This window comes from Hakea prostrata, chromosome 7 (genome assembly GCF_041222555.1).
Source record: "Hakea prostrata isolate BN-2017 chromosome 7, UWA_Hpros_2, whole genome shotgun sequence".
Lineage (NCBI taxonomy): Eukaryota > Viridiplantae > Streptophyta > Magnoliopsida > Proteales > Proteaceae > Hakea > Hakea prostrata.
In genome coordinates, this window is record NC_142606.1 from 12,119,379 (window position 1) to 12,141,454 (window position 22,076).

General features: G+C 37.6%; 2 protein-coding genes across 5 annotated transcripts; both read right to left on the reverse strand.

Moving 5' to 3' along the window:
• Positions 1-2,988: 2,988 nt before the first annotated feature.
• On the reverse strand, positions 2,989-10,283 carry LOC149009812 (uncharacterized). 4 transcript variants are annotated; one of them, XM_089161514.1, is made up of 4 exons: positions 9,847-10,282; positions 8,636-8,888; positions 3,289-4,499; positions 2,989-3,174 (listed from the first exon to the last, which is right to left on the reverse strand). In XM_089161514.1, exon 3 carries the CDS (start codon positions 4,487-4,489, stop codon positions 3,308-3,310), a length of 1,182 nt encoding a protein of 393 aa, XP_089017640.1. In that variant the 5' UTR covers positions 4,490-4,499; positions 8,636-8,888; positions 9,847-10,282; the 3' UTR covers positions 2,989-3,174; positions 3,289-3,307. The 4 variants fall into 4 exon arrangements, with proteins under 4 accessions (XP_089017640.1, XP_089017641.1, XP_089017637.1 ...); XM_089161515.1 differs by having other exon boundaries at positions 3,289-4,542; positions 8,636-10,283; XM_089161511.1 differs by having other exon boundaries at positions 8,636-10,282.
• A 1,202-nt stretch (positions 10,284-11,485) lies between these two features.
• LOC149009813 (uncharacterized) lies at positions 11,486-19,471 on the reverse strand. The gene is made up of 2 exons (XM_089162014.1): positions 16,832-19,471; positions 11,486-12,327 (listed from the first exon to the last, which is right to left on the reverse strand). The coding sequence occupies exons 1-2, from the start codon at positions 18,449-18,451 to the stop codon at positions 11,980-11,982; spliced, it is 1,968 nt and encodes a 655-aa protein (XP_089018140.1). The 5' UTR covers positions 18,452-19,471; the 3' UTR covers positions 11,486-11,979.
• Positions 19,472-22,076: the final 2,605 nt, after the last annotated feature.

Consider the following 22,076-nt stretch of genomic DNA (forward strand, 5'->3'; position numbering starts at 1 on the left):
TGGGTGCAAAGAATGAAAATGAAAGGGGAAATAGGATCTCCTTGTCGCACCCCCCTCGATGGCTTGAGATACCCTTCCACACACCCATTAATCAGGAAACGGTATGATGTAGTTGAGATACACTCCATGGTCAAATTCACCCACTGCTCAGAAAATCCCATTCGAGAGAGCACCATCTCTATAAATTTCCATTCCAAACGATCATACGCTTTCCGCATATCAAGCTTCAAGCCGATGAACCGTTGTTTACCTTTCTTTTGTCCGAGAAAGTGGAAAGCTTCATGAGCGGATAATACATTATCAGATATGGATCTGGAAGGGACGAAAGCTGACTGTGATGGGGAGATCAGTGGCTCTAGAAATTTCCTAAGTCTCTCAGCCATAATTTTTGTGATCACTTTGAAGGCCACTCCGCATAAACTGATCGGGCGAAAGTGTTCAACTTTTTCTGGATGTTTTATCTTAGGAACAAGACAAACATAAGTCTCATTCATTGCAGGGCTCACTTTTCTAGAGCTGAACACATCTCTAACAAATTTGCAAAGATCAGCTTCAATGATGTTCCAAAACCTCTGGAAAAACCCTGGGGGGAATACTTAGTTTTAACAATATGAATGAATATAAATTTTTTACTATTCATTGCTTGCGATTTTTACAATTTAGTTGACTAGGCTAGAGACTTCAACAGTGCCAGTGAGATGAATTTTCTGTTCATATGACACATCTAAGCATATGCACAGGATGTGAGGCATCAGAAATCAAAATCCCTGTCTGTGTGAGTGTGACCAACCGTTGCCTGAATCAAGGTACCCAGAAAAAGGGTTCAGAGAGAGACAACTCCTGGCATAGAGTTGTTGTGATTCCAACTTCTATGATTTAAGAGGCCAATCCCATGTTGAATTCCTGGCTCCTGCACCTTATATCTTGGTCCTTTTGAGTCACCATAAGACATTCAAAGAGTAAAGTCAGAAAAGTAAAAAGGGAATCCTCCTGGTCTCTTTATTTAGCCGGATTCACCTCACCAATAATGAATACCAATGCCAAAAAGCAAAAGAAAGTAGCTCATGGTGGGTAGGCGTGAACAAATTGCCCTTCATTTGTTTCCTTCTTCCTTGCTTCTCATCCTTATGTAACCCTCAAGCTGAACACACACTCCCCCAGACAAATTTTCTGTAATCATTTGGAAATTCCCTTTTGCTCTGATCTCTTTGTTTTAGGCAAACATCTACAATCAGTTTATTTTAATTTTTTTCATATCCAAAGCTTCTGATGCCAATCCAAATACAAAGAATAATAAGGCAGAGAAGCATCAGAGGGTGCTTAAGGATGTGGAAATCTATAGGTACCTGAGCATCCTCTCCATATTAGTTAGTATTCAAGGATGAATTCTACATACCCAAGTACTATTGCTGAAAACCTTACATACCCAAGTCCTATCACTAAGAACCTTATATAGGCAGAGATTAAGATAATAGAGAAGGGATCACAGAAAACATGGATGGTAGTTTCATCCTCCAGAAGTTCAAGATATCAAGAGTAATATTGGGTGTTCTACATGCGAACATGTTCAGCAGTAGTACTAACAAATCCCAATCAGGAACTTGCATTGTAGCCCCTCCTACTCTGAAGAGTAATCTCAAGAGTAAGACAACTACAGTTGTAGAGGAGAATCAAGAACTGAGAAGCAAGAGGAAGGTCACTTGGCCTGATGCTCATGGAAAAGATCTTGCTCAAGTCCAAGTGTATGAATCAAGGTACATCTTTTCCTTTCTCTGTCTAGCAATTTTCTGCACGATGGATTCAACTGCAGAGGTGGTTTGGTTACGGTTTTATTAATTAATTTTATGTTTGTTTCCCTAAATCGTTTAAATCTTTTCAGTGTATTGGAAGAGGAAGAGTCTGAGGGAGTAAAGAACTCTTGCATTTGTGTTATTCAATGAAGCAAGCAGTCAAGATGTTTGAAATTTTGCAATTTCAATATCGGAAGCGTGAGGATCCATTTCTGTAAGATGTTAAAGTGGAGCACACCAACACAGCAGATTTTGAGATTTGGTTCTTGAAGAATCCAGATCATTGCGTTCATCAGGGTGCACACCACAGATTCTGCAGGGTTTTAATGCATATTTAACTTCTGGAATGTCTTCTGTTAATGTAAACTACAGAGAGGGTTTATTAAAAAAAAAAAAAAAACTACGGAGAGGGTGTTTCTTTCTTTCATTTTCATTTTCTTCTTGGTCTTACAAAGCCCGAGGAGGTTGGGGGGGTGTTTCCTTTGTTTTGAATGACAGAACCAGACATTTTTTCAGAAACTCCATTGTGGTTTAATACTGAATCTGTGTTTATTTAGTTTAATAGTTGACGATGTGAGACTAATCACCAGATCCAGATCCTCTTCATCCAGAACTCTTATCTGTCGAATGGATGACGCGTGAATGAAAAGGATGGGAAGCGTTGAATACAAATAGTGAAAGAAAACTAGTTTCTTTTTTAGAGCAAAATGCATTCATCGATGAATCCCAACTCCAGGTATATAACAACACATGCTCTTTTAAGATATGCCAGTTTCAGTCCAGATCCGCTAAATCCTTTATGTATTATCAGGTGCTCAAGTCTAATTGTTGGGTTGCTTAAGGGTGTAAATAAGTTGTCAAAAAACTAAGGCAGAGCAGTTCTTTGGTAGGAAACAAGACCGGCTGAATTGATCAAAGTTGATTTAAATAAATAATAGTGGTCGTTTACCCAGAAAAGGAAACAATAGTCATCTCACAATCCATTGCTTCTCAAGTCCATATCAGTTCATTATTGACTTTAGTTTTCTTAAAAGTTTTAAGACCGAAATTGGCTGGACCATCTTTCAAATGAAACCGTCGAAAGAATCATGGTTTCAATGACAATACAATCTGCTGGTTTGTGTGATATGCCTTCACACCCTTTTGAAATGGTGCATAAATATAATGGAGAATAGTAGGAATAATAACTCAATCGGTATCCACAATCAACTTGTTCTTTTTTTTCCCAACAGAAAAGCCTAACATGTCATTACAAAGTCTGTCGTGTCATGAAATCTAATAGTTTCTGAAGCTTCTTTTAACCAACATAGGCTGTTTGATATCTGAATACACTTCATCAGGCTTGGTGGAATCATCATGGGCTCCCATCATTTTACATGAAATTCTGCACAGTATGGAAACAGTCCGGCAGAAGTAGCAGTTAAATTTAATAAAAGGAAATCAGGATCAAAAAATCCTACACTTAAAAGAGGCTAGTGACCATGTTCCACAGAATTACCAGAACTGGGCACCGACTCTCACAATTGATCTTCATTTGGTCTGGATCGTGTAAGCCTCCTACGCCTCCTTGGTATCGCGGGAACATCTTCACCAGTGTCACTTGCCACATTCCAGTCATCATCATCCTGCAGATCCAAGAGGCTTTCACCCCACAGATTACGGCGGCTAGATAGTGATCCAGATGGGCGACTGGGTAGCGATCCAGATGAGCGACGATGCCTATTCCAAGCCCTTATTAGACCCCTTCGTTCTTCAACTGGGGCTAACATCTGAAATAGGAAGAATGTTGTCCACCATGGACCTTCACTTGAGCTGTTTTCCCTGTCCAAAGGATGTCCATCTCCATTCTCAATAACATAATCCCCAAGAACAACAGCTCCTGGCATGGCTGAACGAATGGCGCTTACAATGTCACCATATTCTCGCTGATGCTCAAGGTGTCGCCACGCTCGTTGTCTTGAGGGATCAACATCCGCCGGCCGTGTTGTAGGGTGAACCCTCCTGGCATGCCTCCTAAGCTCCCTGTAGTTTCCAAAGAATGAACAGGACTCTCGAGAGCAGCCCCTTCGTTTCAGGTCAAGGTACTGCCTAGCCTCCTTAACATTTTTCCAACCTAGTACAGCCCCTCGGCACATGGGACATTTCAAGTTCATGCCCAAGTTAGATAAATTCCCCTCTTCACAACCATTCCTCTCCCTTGATGTCTCAGGTGGACCCATCTCTACAATACCATGACCTAGGGTTTCTACATTCTCATTTGGCTCTTCACTTCTATTTCCTACATTTTGTAGTGATGCAGCTACAGTTCCTCCATTATTTTCATCTGAACTATATTGGTCATGAACTTCATCTGCCAATCCATTCCTCATTCTCAAACCCCCATAGCTAGTTTCAGAACCATGCGCATGTCGAGGCCTCCGACCAAGTATTGAGTTATCTGAATTTTCAGGTAATGATGATGAGGATTCACTGTTATTTGGAGGATCAACTTTCAGCTTTTTAAACCGATCCAAACAATTTGAGTGCCTGTAACTGGTATCACATACATAAGACCTGCAGCCCTTATCATGTGAGCAGCAGATAAGGAGAACAGCATTGTGTGGGTGCTCCATACAAATTGGGCATAAAGCTTCATCCCATTCTTTGCGCAGTGCGCAGATATCCACATCAGAAGACGTGCTCCCTTTCATATCTGTCATCTAGTAGGTACTGTAGTAAGTTATTCAAAACATTACATGGATCAGTAAGTTATCTGCAAATAGTAGACAATAGGATGAGAGCAACAGTAAATTTGAAATGCAGTAACAACCAAGTGCACCGGTCACAGTAGACAATATGATCAAAGCAACAGTATATTTGTTGCAGTAATAACCAAATGCGCCATTCACAGCGAAAGGGTTCTAGATTCTGGAGAGTAACATAATCTACAGATGGGCAAACATAAATTTCCTTATCTACCATATCTAATCAGACAACTCATTTTGTCTTCTCGATTATAATGACTTCCCAAGTTACATTTCTTCCAGTAAGGTAACTCTCACTAGACATATTTCCAACATTCACATAAATAATTAGGTAACTACATCCACATGAGCTGTTACCTTAAGAGGATTTTGCTAGCACACTCCATCACATACATTGCTAGAATACTCATGTAGTCCTAGGTTTATAGAAGACCAACTAGTAACCAATATCAAGGATTTGGGATGACTAGTAAGCCCAACTAGGTCGCATTTGGGTTTGAAAGTCAAGACTGGAGCTAGGGATGGTAAGACCCAGGGTTTGATGATAGAGTAATGTCAAGATTCTACCAGTTAAGGTTGGATGTTTAATGAATGGAAGAACGTTGCTGTGATTGAATGGCAGCACTTCAGGGTTTGGGTTAGGGCATCTGGAAAGTAGAACTGATAAAATCTAGGATTTAGGATAAGTATTTTTGCATGAACTTCGGGTCAGGTATTATTACAAGGGTTAGGGTGGAGACTAAAGCTCATCCAAAGATGGGGAGTAAACTGATGGTTGATTTGGCCCGGCTGAGTGGAGATAGCGTTTTCTAGCATTTGAGTGGGAGATGGGGCTGCAAGTAGGGTCAAGTTTTATATAGTAGTAGAGGAGTATTCGACCAAAATATGGACTGTTTCTCAGGCAGAACAGTCTGAGGGCAATTTAGGTCTTGGACATTGAATACACTAAGAGGTAGAAACTGGGCTGATAGGAAAATAAAAAAATAACAAACAGAAGTTGGGAATAATTCGAGTAACTGATTAGTGATGCACCAACAGGGTGAATGCTTGGAAATGCCCTTAAACTTGCAGAATTCCAGCAACAAGAATGATTCTTCAATTATTGACTAGGATAGGATTTGGGGAAGCTTTAAGACTTCGATGGAGAACTCGGGAGAAAACCCTCCGTCTCAAAGCTAACCAATACTCACAAAATAAAGTTTTTAATTAATCAAATCATGGACTTCTAAGCACTCAAATCCATAATTTTTTTGGTAAAAACAATTTATATCTATACTCAAAACTCTATGGCTGACATCTTTCAAGCTTAAATTATGGCAAGATATAGAAATAGGATTCACAATAGAAGCAGGTTTACCATTCATGTGAACAGTACTTTTAGAAATCTTATTGGACTTGCAACTTCAAACAAAGACTAAATAAAAACTAATTAATTCAACTACCCTTGGGGCCTAACTGACTAGTTCACCTCTCCTTGGGTAGTGGGGTACTAACCATCGGAAGAGAAGAGGTGGGGTTAGGGAACTGGACAACTGAATCACCCGAGAACCAAAGCCAAAGACCAACTTTGTTCATCAAATATGTATAAACAGATGTCTTAAAAACTTGTATGGAAGACTCAAAAACAGACACAAACCCAAAAAAGGCAAAGGCAAAGGCCTAAACCAAGCCTAAACACTTAAAAGTATCTTACAGAGGTTCCTTAGGCCTGATTTGTCAAGTTGAACAAATCATTACCGACAAATAAAAACTAATACATAATTAGGATCCTCAGTCAGCTGAATTTGACCTATAAATATTTTATGTTTTATGGCCCATACAAGATATTGCGGATCTATGTTACCAAACTAAATGAGTTCTGGTGTTCTCGCAAAAAAAAAAAAAAAAATTTTGTCGCATTCAAGCTGTCAGTATGCAGGTTCCTTCATTGCCCACCGACCTTGGTTAGTTGTCATTTGAAAGGAAAGGCCCCCACCCCAGAGAATTTTAAATGGCACTCTGACAAGTTCTTAATTCAATTGGCTAGATTCAATGCATAGTTTTTTCAGAACCCATATGAGCCCCACAATTCTTGTTGAATCCATTAAAACCCAAGGCAAAAGCCTGGGTAAGGATCTGGGCTGCATGCAAAGGACAGAACTGAGAACCACCAATGCCCCTACCCAAAGGGGCAAGAGTAGATGAATAGATAAGCAAAATATCCTACAACTTGAAGACCATTCTTCCAATACCCTATCTGGATTTGGCTGCATCTTTCAACATAGCAAATGAAACCCAAATCCCCTTCCAAACAGGACTAACAAGCACCAATGCTATTTTTGCTATCAAATTCTTATTTTCACTTTGGCCTATTTAATTTAAAATATATATATATATAAATATATATATATATATACATTAATAAAAATAATTTTTTAACAAACATAGGAAACTGTAGGTAACTACAAAAATAATTGATTCTACTTTTGTAACTGAAAAGACATAAATAGACATCGGCATAGAACTAATGTATAAAATAAGTTGGGAGTGAACCCATCCACCATCTCAGTCCCTCAAGGAGAAACAGAAGTTTCTAGGGCTAGTGATGGATACTCACATGCCAGGTTGGCTGTCCAAGCATTGCTCCATCAAGACCCTACTGAGAGAAATGAGAAGCGTGTTTAATCGGAAAAGGGTTTCTTTCCTCAATTCAAACAAACCCAGAAAGACCTTTCTTTGTCTTTCTATGATAAGGAAAGCATGAAAACTAAAAACAGATGAACTCAGAACCAGATTCATCTGAAGAACATGAGAGAAAGAAGACGATTGATTTTCTGTTCCACTGAAGAAGGAACAAGATTGATTAGGTAGAGTGGCTGCGGTTCAGTGTTGCAAATTTAAATGAATATAGCTGTTTGAAGAACAGCAGTGTATTACTATGTCCAGCTGAAATGATAATCCACTTCCGTAATTGCTAGGCAAGTTTGAAAGATAGGTGCTGGTAGAGGACATCTGGGATTGCAGGAAGAAAGAGAGCTGCTTTCTAAAAATAAAAAGTAAATAACACTTTTACCCAGAGTTTTGGGACACACGAGCACATTCTCATTAAGATTACCGCAAAAATGAGACAAAAAATATTTTTGCCAAGATTCCATAAGACTTTCAAGTCTGTTCTCATCTAGGGCTGTTCTTATTTATCTTAACGAAAAACAAGTTCCAAAATGATACCAAATACCAACCTTCCAAAAATAAAAAACCAAAAAAAAAACAACACTATTCTCATCAACATGACCATATACATCATTTTGTATCCGTTCAGTAAACACAGGCAAAACAGGTAATTGGCACAAACATAACACTTCTGGGTTAAGGCTATGCATCTTACTTCATGCTAACCTTTCCAGCCTGGAACCTCAACAGTAACAGAAACTGAAAACATCGCATTGCAGGAAAATGCCATCCAGTGGATTGAGGTGTAACCAAGCAAGGAGAAGCAGGGACAGTAAACAGGAAGCAAGAAATCAAGCATAAACGATGAGATATGATACGAAACATCTCAAAATAAACTGAATTTTGGCATTTCCTCAGTAGAAGAAGCACAATTCGGCAGAATATAGACCTATTAGAAAATAACATTCTTGCTTTCCCCTCCTCCCTCCCTCAAAAGCTCTTCTCTCAGACAAGAACCCATTAGCATCACTCGACAAAACAGCAAAGATAAAGTCAAATAACCTTCTCCATCGATTCAATACATGGTAATATGCACAATATGATTCTCAGAACAATCTCTCCAGTCTTCCATAAGCAATGGGAATAACAAGGCAAACGGGACTGCAGGACTAAACACAGATTAGAAAGTGCCCTACTGGATGTGCATGATACAGAAAATGAACAGATTTCAATTATCCGCAACAGTACATACAAAACAACTTATTGCAGAGTGATAACATAAGAGTGAGCAACAGTGATAACCACAAAATAAAAACAGAGAAACAATTAAGATTCTTGCATATATCAAAGCAATCAAGCATTCCAAATCATGGGTAACAGGGGGCAAATCTATTGCAAATGGAAGGACATTAAATTTTGACATAACAGTAATTTAATAATATGGATACTCACCAAGAGAACAAACTCTGAGTCTTACTGCCTTACTTGTAGCTTCTGAATCCTGATGAAATTAATCAGCTTTTTTCATGTAAAAGAGTTTGATATATTGTTGAAGAAATCTTGTACAATCCAAGTCCTCAAACTCCAAATAAATGTAATAAATAATCCAGTCTAACAAATCTTGAAAATACAGCCTTGGACTACAGGATTAACCAATATTCACGATCCACAAAATCAGCAATGAGTCCTAAAACCTGCACTTATACTGCGGAACAAAGACAATAGTCATGCACAAATTGCTCCAATTACAAAGTAAGCAAAGAATGGTGTGATCAAATTAAAGACCAGAAAAGAAGAACTTCTTTTTATTTTTTTCTGAAAGAGGGGGAAAACCCTCCTGGACCCTTGAAAGGAGGAGGCTCAATCTACTTTGGAAGCCACAGTTTAGAAGTAAATGACAAAGTAAATTCCAATGAAATCAGGAACAGCTTAATATAATGTCCAATAAAAGCAAAAACAAAACCAAAAAGGTGCCGATTATGGTAGCTTGATTCCAGAAAACTAAGTTTACAAAACATTCATATACTATATTATATAAGCCCGAAACCATCAACCACCCCTGTTTAGCCTTCAACTTATCAAAAAAAAAGAAAAAGCCATCGATCTTATCTGATCATTAAAAAGGAAAATTTTAAGAAGGGGCAGAAAACCCAAAAATTATAAGAAAAACTTCCTAAAGCCCATTCCCTGTAAGGAATCTAACGATTAAATTTTTCCATAATAAAATCTCCTGGGATCAAGATAAATACTAGCAATAATATACACCTGAATATTCCCCAACTGATCGTAACAAAAAAAGGAAAATATTCCCCAACTGCACCAAAATTGAGGCTTCCACAACCCCAGCACCAAAATTCATCAGAAGGTGCCGATTGACGAGTTTCTATCCTTTTTTTCCTGATGCGTACAGCGTACCCAGTTGCCATTCTTTCCCAACCAACGGCGACGAATCCAAAGTCCAAACCCTAACCTTGCCCATCCCCAAAATCCATAGTCAAAGAAACGATATATCTAACGCAAATAATCAATGACAGATCCGAAAACCCAAAATACAAGTGAAATCAAACGAATCCAATCGACCAGTAAATCAAATTAAACAATTGAAAAAGTCACAGCCTACAACAGATCTTATGATTTAAGAAGGACAAAGGTACGGATTTTACGACAATCGGAGAGGGAGAAGAACTTAGGAGCCGCTGATGCAGAGTAGGGCTTGTGTCCTTTCTTGTTTGTTTTGGGTTTGATTATTGATCTACAATGAAAGTAATTCTTCTTCTCCCCAGATAAGAAGATGTGAGAGATTCCGAATAAAATTAAATCCTAACCCAAAAGAATTTCGTTTTAAAGCTTGCTCTGAGGCAAATTTTGTTCCAAACTGTAACAAAGACGCAAAAGGAACAAAGAGTCCATAACTACAAGTTTGAGCGGTCAGAAGACTCAGAACCCTAAAATTCAGGAGACGAGAAGGTCCAACGTACTACGTCAACCGCGTGGTTTGCTATAGACGGCAATGAATTTTCTTATACGTGGCCAACATGCAAGCGGTTGAGTGTTTCTGAAACCCCTAGAATTCTAAATGTAATGTTTGTTGAAGGTGCAACAGGTAAGAGAAGTGTACAATCTCATACATGCTGCAATTTCCCAACAAATGGGCTATGGGCTCCATTTCTCTATTTTTAATTTCTTTTTGATTGGAAAAAAATCCATTAATAAGATATACAAGTTAATTGCAAAAGTTAAGGATTGGCTAGTGACTCAGACTAACCAATCAAAAGCGGATTTTGCTGATCCGTTAAGTGATACAAGATGAGCCGTCAGATCGAGATCTCAGTCGAGCCAATGATCTTTTTCCCCGAAAAAAATATGAAGTAGAAAAGCACTCAAATGATGCAAAAGAAATGCCGATCGGTATTTCTAAAAGAAAAAGGATAATAATTGTCCTAAATTGGTCTTCACCCCCAAGGTTTAAAGTATCGGTATCGAGCATTATATCATTCAGGTGATTTTAAGAGACGTATCATCCTATATCGAGTATTGTATCGCTCTAAATGTATTTTAATGTAATTCAACAGAGATATATATAGACTAGTATCGTATGGAACCATAGAATACTTTAAAAATTGTACCACCCACCGCATAAGGTTCATTTTTTATGATTGATAACCACATAGAAACCTTTTATTGATAAAACCCAGAATCTTAGTTGTTTTTCGAGGGTTGTGCGTGAGACAGTGGGTTTCATGTTACGTGGTTGCTTGGCCATGGGAAGGATTATCCACTCCGCATCCCTCCTTACACAGAGCTCTAGGTTCCATAAGATTAGCAGCTAATTAAGCATGAAATAATAGCCCATTATTTGACTAATTGATCATTAATCAATTAACAAAGAAAGTTTTTAACTGTAGCATGTGTTTTAATGATCACATCGAGGTCCTGAGAATACAATTAATTTATTTATTAACAAGGAAAAAACCAAACCGAACCTTAAGAATCCTTGGCGATTTGGGGCTCGAGGTTGGCAGCCTTACGAAGTTCACGAGATGGGATGGAATCTTAACAGACTTTTCATGGGCGAAAATTCGAACACGTAAACCAAAAGAGAAGGAAAACCCTATCCAGAAAGAATTCTGTTTTGGATTCTTAGCTTACCTCCAACGCACAGATGACAACTGGGCCATTAGGGTCGAGACAAATCCGAAACCTGTGAGACTTTCTCTTCTTTTCTCTCACTCTCCTTACAAAATATGGTTGTTAAGTTGAATTCCTCTGTTGATTCCAGTCAAACACAGCGTGCCAGACCAAGGAAAGAAAGAGTCATAAAGATGAATTCCATGGGAAAAAGAAGAAGAAAATGTCAAAAATGAAAAATAATAATACATGCTTAACAATAATAAACCAAAATGTAGGGTGTAGGACTAAAAATGCTTTTGCAAGTCACAAGTTTCAGAGCAAATGAAGTAATCAAATCGATGTACAATCTGCATAATGTACCAATGATGCCAAGTAAATGTATATATGTTTGTTACAAGACTTCTTGTGTTGTGAACTGAACTTCCAACATTGTTTGTTCTCTTTCCATTTCTCTTCTGAATTTGCCTATTTCAGAACAATCTGAGTTGTTAGATCCTGCTTGAGCACATAACCTGTTGTGGTTCTCATGTGCAGCATCCGTGGAGTGAATCAGTAAGACAGATTTTCCTTCACATTTCATGAGTCCTGTGCATCTCCATCATGCAGGGCAAACCAAATCAAAAACTCACTGTTAGTGGATCTCATTCCCATTGTTTCATTCAACTTCATTGGTTTTGACCTCTTCCCTTCTTGGATTTGGCCTTCTTCTCCAGCATTTTCTTTTTCTTTGCTTCAACACTTACCCAATTATAATCTACCGGTAGCGCAAATGGGTCTTGAATATCTTCTACCCGATTGCTTGGACCTGAATTAATGGAAGGGCTCTGACGGTGGTATGGTGTTTTTATCCAGTTGAACCATGATGAATTTGAAGACTGCATTGCCGAAGAGGTCTCTCGTCCTGCAGCACGAGGGCTTGAGGGGGGAGTGCTGAACTCATCCAATGGTTGCAACTCTTCAAATTTTGTAAAAGTAACCAGCACTCTGATTGTAGGTACCACTGGAATAGCAACCTAGAAATGAACTAAAGATTATTATCTCCAAACAAAAAAAAAAAGCATGAATTTGAGTACAAATTAATAACACAACATATCACCATGTCAAGAAAGTTTACTTTCTTGATGTATTCATGTACGCTAGAAAGTTTAATAAAGAGAACAGAAGCAATGAGAATATATTCTAAGAAATGAATCAACAATCCACGCTGAAAACAAATGACATATCAAACCTCAAAAAGAAACAAGAAAACTATATCCACCAATTATTGTCAGTAGCTAAGAGGGATGAGATTTTGACAATGATACTTTTGAAGAACTCTTCATGTCAATCTTAAAGTCACAGGGTTCCTCTTCTTGAAGAGGTGGATGTTAGAAACGTTGTCACTATATGAGTTAAACCAAGTTTGTGCATTGGCATTTACAAGAGAAAGAGAGAAAGGAGGGTGGGGAATCAACCAAATCATTGGGTGCCAAACTTTTAAAAGTTAACCCACTAAGGCCCCTAAGCATTGTAAAGAATGTCACCTATGGCCGACCCTAATCTTGAGAACAGGCAATTCACAAAAGGCTCCATCTGTTTCCGGGTAAAAGCCATGTGAAGGGTATTCCTTCGCACAGGAATTACATGAAAACAAGCCGAACCTTACACCCGTTGAATATGATAACTTTTAAGTGTGAAAGGAACTCAAAACAGCATACAGCAGTGTTGGTGAAACAACTAAAGCTTGCCCTACTCAACAGTTTGTCTGGTTGCCCAGCCATGGCCACAATCCTACGAATGTAAAACAGAACATGCAAACCTAATGAAACATGACTAATTATGACAAAGTATACTAATCTACATGTAGAACTCAAGCATCTGCAACCAATTCGGGGGAGAAAAATAAAAGAACACTCCATAAACCTTTAGAGAGAGATTTTATTTTGAAAAAATATAAATAAAAAACAATACAGTGGAAATCATATAGTAGATAAATTGTAAAAATCACCACAAAAACAAACCCAGAACTAGAAAATATGTATGTATTATGGATGATTACTGGTCTTAAAACCAGAGTCATATGCTCTTTTTTCAGGTAGGTACTATGCAGATGAGTCACCTAGAGGACTTGTAACCTTGGGTTGAGTTATGCATGCGTCAAGCCTTTGCTTCCATGTGTTTTTCCTGTGTAATGGACCTAAATGTGGGTACCAGGTCGGGAGTGGTTACCAGTAGCTTATTTATTTGTATATACAATTTCAGCAAAATTGTAAGTACTCCTAATCATGATAGGAGTCATATTTTTCAGTTCATAGTTTGGTTGGGACTTCAATTTAATTTATATAAATATGATGTAAGGGGGCTCACCCATAATCTGTTTTCTTATTATAGGGGGCTTATTTCCTAGGACTCCACAATTTATCTGCATCACAAAGCTGAAGATGGTGTCTTCCTGCCAATGTTTCAATTGAGACATAGGCAGTAGGAGGGTATTAAAAATTTTCAATCATGACTCAAAGGACTAAATGATGTGCAGAAATTTAAAACAGGAATGTTAACGGTCAGCTACAAAAAGATGTTTCTAGCTCTGGAGACTGGAATAGAAAGACTAATGCAGCAAAACCTTTTCTTTTTGTCCAAAGACTTAAATAGGAAAGAGATACTGAAAATAAGAAACTTGGATGTAAATATGAAATAAATATCAGTTTTTGCTTAAATGAATAAGCGGAGAAGCAATGCCTAATGATTTAATGAAGTAATGTAACTGAAGAATCAAAACAGTACCAAAACAGAATTATTTTTCAGCGACAAAATCCAGATTAGGGAGAAAGTAAAAGTCACAATCAAGTAGAGTTTTGTGAATTGATAGCCAGAGTTCTCTAGTTGTACTTCATCTCAGAAACACTAGCATATGAAATCACAGATCAATTTTGGAATTATTGAAATTAAAAATAATTACTTGATTCATGAAGGGAAGACTGAAGAAGAGTAGGAATAAGAACACCCAGACTTCTCAGTGCCAACTGGTTGGAAGGATCATACACCACCTACCCTTGATCAACACAAGGATCTCGATTGAAAACAAGGTCTTCCAGCAGGAAGAGAGAAGAACAGCAGATCCAACATTGATTATTAAAATTGGGTGTAAGAATGAGCCCAGGGTTTGTTTTTATCAACAGTAGAAGAGAAAAAATTAGAATTGGTTACAGAGGCCCATTAGCCAACTTCAACATTACAAAACACTATCCTTTTTAAAATCTATGAGCCTATGGCAACGTTAAAAGTGACAAGGCTCAACTTTGAAACATGAAAAGAAAAAAGGCATTTATGTTGAACTGAAATTCAACCCCCATGGACCAAAGCAACTTTTAAACATAATAAAACACAAAGTAATTTATACTTGTACCAAAAAATATATATATAGCCTCCTAGTGGGAACATAGTTGTTACTGCAACCAGGCAACCAAGGTATCCACCTAAGTGCCCCAGTGTGCAGTATATGTAAACATGTAGTGTAGCAAAGAAAATTATATATACTAATGTAGAATCTAAATTTGTAAGAATCAACAAGGCATGTTGTTGCCCAGGACCTAACAAAGACCCTTGATGCCTTGGCAACGCCTCCACAAATAAGGGTGAGAGATTACCAAAACAAAGATGAAGCTAAATACTCGAAATACTCTAAAGGTGTAGGGACTGGCATCCTCCCTAGATCCACAGCTAACTGAGAATAATCAGCACAAGTCTTAATTATAGGCACTCAGCTTCCTACTAAAAGCTATTGCCAACTTCAAAGCAAACGAGGAGGGTATATCCATTTCTCTACTGTAAGTTTGTATGCCTTATACAAACTCACAGGTGCTCAGAGAACGAATTACCACCATGTTGCTTGCTAAACTATCACAACCCCCTTGTTCAGGTATTTCTTACTATATGCTGCATCAAAAGGAGAATGGATTGACATTGTAACTTGTCTCCCTTATCAAGGTTCCTTAAAAATCCTAGGTAGCTCTCACCCCCACCTGAAAATTGTATCAATCAATCGACATAACTTGGAATGCAGAAACTTCAAGCATTGTGGGTCGGCCTGCCAAGGGATATCATACATAAAAACTACCACAAATTTCAACATGAAAGAGGAGGCAAATCCAGAATCAGCATATTTTGATCAAAGTTTTTCTCTTTGAGTCATCCAAAATGCAATGTTTGAGCAAAACTTGGGTCATTTTCCGCTCATTTTGACCATTTACCCCCCCCCCCACCACAAAGCACAAAAGAAGAAGAAGAAGAGAAGGAGGAATTTCCACAATTTCAAGTATATTTTGCTAACATCAATTTGAACAAAATGGCCAACCGTAATGAGTTCTAGAGTTATTTATCAAGTGAGAGACTAGCCAACCATGTCCAATAAGCATTATCCTTGCCAACCCTAGACTTGTGAATAGTACCCTAGCATACTATTTACAGTAATCAAACTCTATCAAGACTAGGCATAGCACTCCTCCTAAAGACTTCAAGATATCTCAGACTTAAGACTTAGGAAGCACCCATGATACATTACTGTATTTGGTTGTCCCCATTGGTATAGATCCTAATATAAGCCTGTAGATGCATAAAATTCTTTTCCATTGAACTCTATTCTTTCCTTACCATGAAAAGTTTGAAGGAATTTATCATCATTTGGATTATTTCCAGCTGAAATCATGCAGACTCCATAGAAAATAGTTCTCCACACACATTGAGGCACAAATTAGGTTAGGAAACCCATATTATAAAAGCAGTTCACATTCCAACAACAAAACCCTTCTCAAGCCAACCAACTTTTTCTTATTTTCCATCTGTTCTGATAGAAAGATATTCCACTTGCTGCAACTCAGGAAACTCTAAACCAAAAAATTAAAAAAATAAATAAATAAGAGCTGGAAAAACAACAAATACCATCTCTTAAACCATATAATACTGATTCCTATGCTCAAACCAAATCCAAACAAGATATGCATGAACATAATGGCATCCGAATTCCCAAAGCTTGGATTTTGTTATAGCATCACCCTTTCTTTACAACACCCCATTGTTGTGACTTTTATCTAGCTGATCAAATTTAATTCCTTGAGAAACATTAGACCAGAATCATGTTTTGTTGAGAGTTCTCTAATCTATAGATTTTTCATATAAAAAACAGAAATTTAATATGACGAGAGCTATTTTTAACCATCCTGAAATCAAATACATAATAAGACAGGTAATCTTGCTAACAGATTGATCTTATCCTTTTGAAGCTCTCAAACTTCCAGAAATAAATAATAAGTAAATGTTTGTTCCAGTACAATAGAAATTAATCATGTTGAGCAGACTAAAACACGAAACAAGCACCCAAGGAACTTTCAAATTTTTTTAAGAAAAAAAAGAAAAGAAATGGTCCTTCTAAACAATATAAATTAAAATTATTCAACAAAAACCAAACAAAGCAGTCACAGCAAGACAAAATACTAGTAAAGTAAAAGAGTTATACTGAGAGTTGGTTAAGAATGCCAGCACCTTAACTGGAAATGTTCCTGGTGGAAGCTTTGTTGTAAGTAGTTCTCTCAAACGACGAATAGCTTTAACCTTGTTTGCAAGAATGTCAAGCAGAGGCAAAAGTTCATCAGTTCGGAGAGGGAAAGTAGGAGAAAGCCACAAAGTAGGCCTTAATCCTTTCTTGTATTCGCTTTCACGGATGCTCTCCTTCCGTCGACTTCCACTGTCAGAACTCACAGAAGACTTCTTTGTGTCCCTTCCCTTCCGGAGTTCATCCCCTCTCACAGAAATCTCCATAGAGCGTCTGCCTTGTCTGCTGTGAAATCTAGATGGGGAATCCCCAAGCAGATCACTTACTTTTTCATCAACACAAAGTGAACTTCTAGGTGGAGCCATCTTTTTTGGTCCGTCATGTTTTGAATCCCTCTTTCTCCAGCCACCAAACCATCCTTTCTTTTCTTGTTTAGAATCACTACCACTGATAGAACTATGTAACTCTTCAATTGGGAGTTCCCGGGGATCATAGCAGCTATGTCGATGACCAATGATCCCATCAGTATTGTTATCCTCAGTTCCCAATTCTGACTCCATTTTAAGTGCAATTTCCAATTGTCTCCTTTCATCCTCCGTCAAGAGATCATCATACCCCTCACTCTCAGTGTCATTCTCATTGCAAGCCGAGAAGAATTCATCATCTGTCATAGCACCAGGGACCCGCCTGGACTTTACACTTACCACTACATTGTGCATATCATACACGTTAGCCTTCCAAGACCCAACAGTTTCTGTCCTTTCCTGTCTTCTCCAAGTTAACTGTGGTAGCAGCACTGCCTGAGTCACATCAATCCCAGGCCTGAAAATGTTAGTTTGAGACATTGCAGCCACTTCCTGCTGAACCTCAGCTTCAGTGGCTTGAGATCCAGCACCATCCAAAGCATTCATAATTTCTTTGTCCTTATGTGAAACCATACATAGAGTACCAGGAGAGACCTTCCCGTCCTCAGAGCCTTCTCCAAGGAATAGAATACTCTGATCTGACCTCTGAATCCTTAAACCATCAAAACCAGCCAAAGTCATATCTGCCCTCAAATTTGCACCCCTCTTCCAAATCTTGTAAGTGTCAGAAGGCGCAATCCTTGATATGAAGGGGATCACAGAGCTCTCAAAATGGAATGTTATCTCCATGTAGAAATCCCTCATCCTCTTCATGGTACCTATCAGGCGAGGAAGTCTACGACACCATTTTGCCCACGCCAACGGCTGATACTGCCTAACTATTATCATGGCTATCTTCTCTTCTCTGTTACAAATTGCTTCTTGGAGAGCACTCCAGCCCTGTTCATTCTGCAAGCTCCAGTCTGCTCCCGCAACCATCAACATCTCAGTTGCAGTCTCGTCGGCAAGTTTGACAGCCAAGTGCAGAGGAGTTTCTCTGTTAGGGACATCACGGCGATCAATCACTGCAGAGATAGCATCTGCCTTCCCTTCTTCTGCAATCGATGCAGCCTCAGTGCGAATCTCGGTTGGGTTGCCGAGCCGTGGGAGACCTGCAAGTATCCGCCTCAGACCGGCATGATCCCCAGTCACAACAGCCTTGTGTACGGGGCTGTGAGAATATTTTGAAACGTCAATTCCCGCCATGTCTGAAGATAATAAGATCTGCCTGAAAATCCGTTTCGATCGAGCCCAATTCAGAATTACCAAGATCAAAGCAAACAGCAGGAACAACAAAAGGTTTCCTCCTCAATATGATGAATAATCACTGGACTCAATGAGCCAATGAACAGAAACCTCCTCAATAGGATCAAGCCAGGCAAAATAAAGCACACAGAGACCCTAAAATCAAATGGAACAAACTGAAAACTGAAATCGAGAGGATGAAATCCCTAGAGAGACACAAATTTTCGCCCAAATGAATTAAGACCCATCTATCGAAGCATAGGCTATAAAAAAAACAGAACAAGAACCTGCTAGACTGGGCACCCAAACCGATCCGAATCGACAGACAAGAGGACACTGGCAGGGGCCCAGAACAGAAACGCCGGTTTATAAATCTCACCTCCTCCTTCTTCCTCGCTATCTCAAGAATCAAACAAAGTTCAGAAACGAGGAAAAGGCTCAGAAAGTGAAACGAACCCACAACCACCCTCTCCTTTTTCTCCCTGTCTGCACTAGTCTCTCACTACTGATTATAGAAAGAGAACAAGAGATCCTTGCGATCCAATCCAGACCAGACAACCCGAAGAACATGCATACAGGGCGTGAAAAGGAATAAGAAAATGAGAGGGAGCAAGTGATATAGAATAAAATAAATGAGAAAAGATACAGAATCAAGAAAGGAATGCTAGAGAGAAAACAAAACCTGGAACCCCACCATTGAAGCAAGGTAGAAACCGTGTCTCTATTTATTCTATAAAGACCAGAGGAAGACGGAATGAAAGAAGAAGAAAAAATGAACCAAAAACTAGACAGATAAAGATTTACCACAAAAGGAATTAAAAAAATCGAAATGGGCTGTTCTGAAACTTGCTTGAAGTTTGATAGGGCAAGCCAGAGATTCCATTTTAACCTGAAAGCAGAGTCAGAGACTTTCAGGGAGATAAAAAGATGAAAGAAGATGAACGGGCAAATGGGTAATGGATGAGAGACGAGAGAGACACTATAAAAGGAAAGCAAGCATGTGATGTCAAGGACGGAGGAGGGAAGTTTCTCTTTCCTCACTGAAATTCTTATTTTATTTCTTGTGGTTACTACTGGAATACACAGGGGTATGTACTACGCACACCTGGATAACCTATCTTTCCGTCAGGTCCCGTAAGGGAGGGGTGTTGCGTGGCTACTATACCGTCTATAATTTTGCACAGGATATAAAGCACGCGCAAATCACGCGCTTTGGGTTCTTGGGTTGATTCGAATTAAACCGGTTCAGAAATGTCAAACCCAAATTAGGCTGGATTATGAGTCGTTCCCATGTCTAATATACATGTTTTCTATTTTATTATAAATTTAAATATAAATATAAATTCAAATAAAATAATAATTTTTTAGTAAATTTCAAATAAAATATAATACCTTATAAAATAAAACATGTTTAGAAGGAAATATTGCTTATATTACTTAAATAATAATTATAAATTCAATCTCTAGATATCATTAAATATTTAAATAAGGTCATTGTTTTTAGTTCTACTTAGTTCGTATAAATTTGAGAACACCAACAAGCTATAGCTGGAGCTTGGAGGATTTTGGTTTTCTTCGAATTATTCAAAAGGGTTAGCTCAGTTGACAAAAAACTATAAAGTCAATGGTTCAAATCCACTTAAAATCAAGGCAACGTTTCTAAGTCAGCTATAATGAACCGTGGATTCAAGAAAAAGAATCTATATCCAGGTTTCTTTATAAGATCTAGCATATATGTTTTTTTAAATGCTCTTCAATAATTTTAGCAAAATTAAAAGGTACCCTTGATTCATGGAGAAGCTAACCCTAGTGAGAATTCAATACATAAAATATTTGAAGGAAAATATATATATATATATATATATATAAAATGAGTTGATATGGTATGGATTGATTTTAGAGACTTTATATATTAAGCAATCATATGATCGACCAGTATGGTCCGAATTGAAATCATTCCATGATTGCTCAACACCTCTATTTCAATCATTCTGGTTGTGCAAAAGGTTGGTCCGGTCAGACCACATTTGGTTCGAATCAAAATTCCAAAAAGACCAGGTGGATTTTGGGTTAGTTTGGACAATTTATTAAAATTTTGTTTTTTTCTTTTACTTTATTGTAATTAATGAGTCAACGGTACCGCCCAAAAAGCCTTGAAGTCGTAAAACTGAAGGAATAGCTGACTGTAATTTCTTAGTCAAAAGCATAAATATCTTTTTAAAATTAGTTATTGGTTGGTAACACGTGTTCTCCTTTTATTTAATAAGATGATTATAAGCTAATTACGTATAATATTATACGCTATCTCCTATAATTGGTCTTCGTGAATAGACCTATCAATGTCTTTGTCTTCTAATTCTAAATTTTACCCAAAAGAAAAATCTAATTTTCAAACTATTATTGAAAACAAAATTTGATTTCTAAAGTTGCATTTGAAGTGACCTTGGTTCTTTTGAATAAGCATGTGTGAACCAAAACATATAATACCTTAAATGACTACAACACCTTCAAGGAAGTAGAACTAATCTGAGATATCATGTTTTGAGTAGATAAACGGAGTCAAAACCCAACAGAAGAAAAAACTACTCAACACAAACTTGAGATAGCTTTGAGATCACATTAAGACCTAGAGATAGAGATGGATTCAAAAAGAACACCAAAGACTCTCTTGAAGCTAAGGGTATCTTCATGATGAGAATAAAATAACATCTAATTGGTTTCGATCACAATCGGGTCAATAACCCTGGTGGAGTTGGTTCGACTGGTGGAGTTGGTTCGAAGGATAAACCACTAACCAACGTAGAAAAGAAAGAACCCGCCAGTTATGGAAATAAACGTATTCCCTTTAAATTCTGGATACAAAGGCTACAACATTGGGATCGGAGGGGGCCATGGCCCCCTAGATTTTTTGAAAATTTAACATCCATATTAATTTTCCTTATTTCTCTCACTTTACGTGTAAAATAACACTATTTGGCCCCTCTAAAATTTTAAAATAAAGATGACGAGTACAAATGTCATTTTTAATCATTATCTCATGGTTATCATTAAACCCTTAATTTTTAGGAATAAAAGGTTAAATTTTAATTAAAACTAACTCAGATCCATGAATTTCTCCCTATATATTCTCTCATATTTTCATTCATATTTATTCTCTTGTGAATCTCCTCTTTTATTCTTATTTTTTCTCACATGTCTCACAAAATATTGGAGTAGTTAGCAAACATTTGAATTTTCCTAAATCTTCTCCGTGGTTATCAGGTATTCATTCTCTACCTCTCAAATTATTCCCCTCTCTTTCTCACACTCATGATTTTTCTAGTATTCTTTTCATAAAACATAACTTTTATACATTTTTTTTATTTCGTTGTTTTTTCTTTTTGAATCCCTAATTTTATTTTATTTCGTGCTATTTTTTATTTCGTGCTTATTTAATTTTATTTTTGAATCCCTAAACTTTTTCATAAAGTTTCAAATCCTACTAATAGCAATTTAAATTTTAAGTTTTATTAGTTGGATTTTTAAATTTTTGTCATTAATATTATTATATCTAATCATAATCATTGATTTTTTTTAATTAATTTAT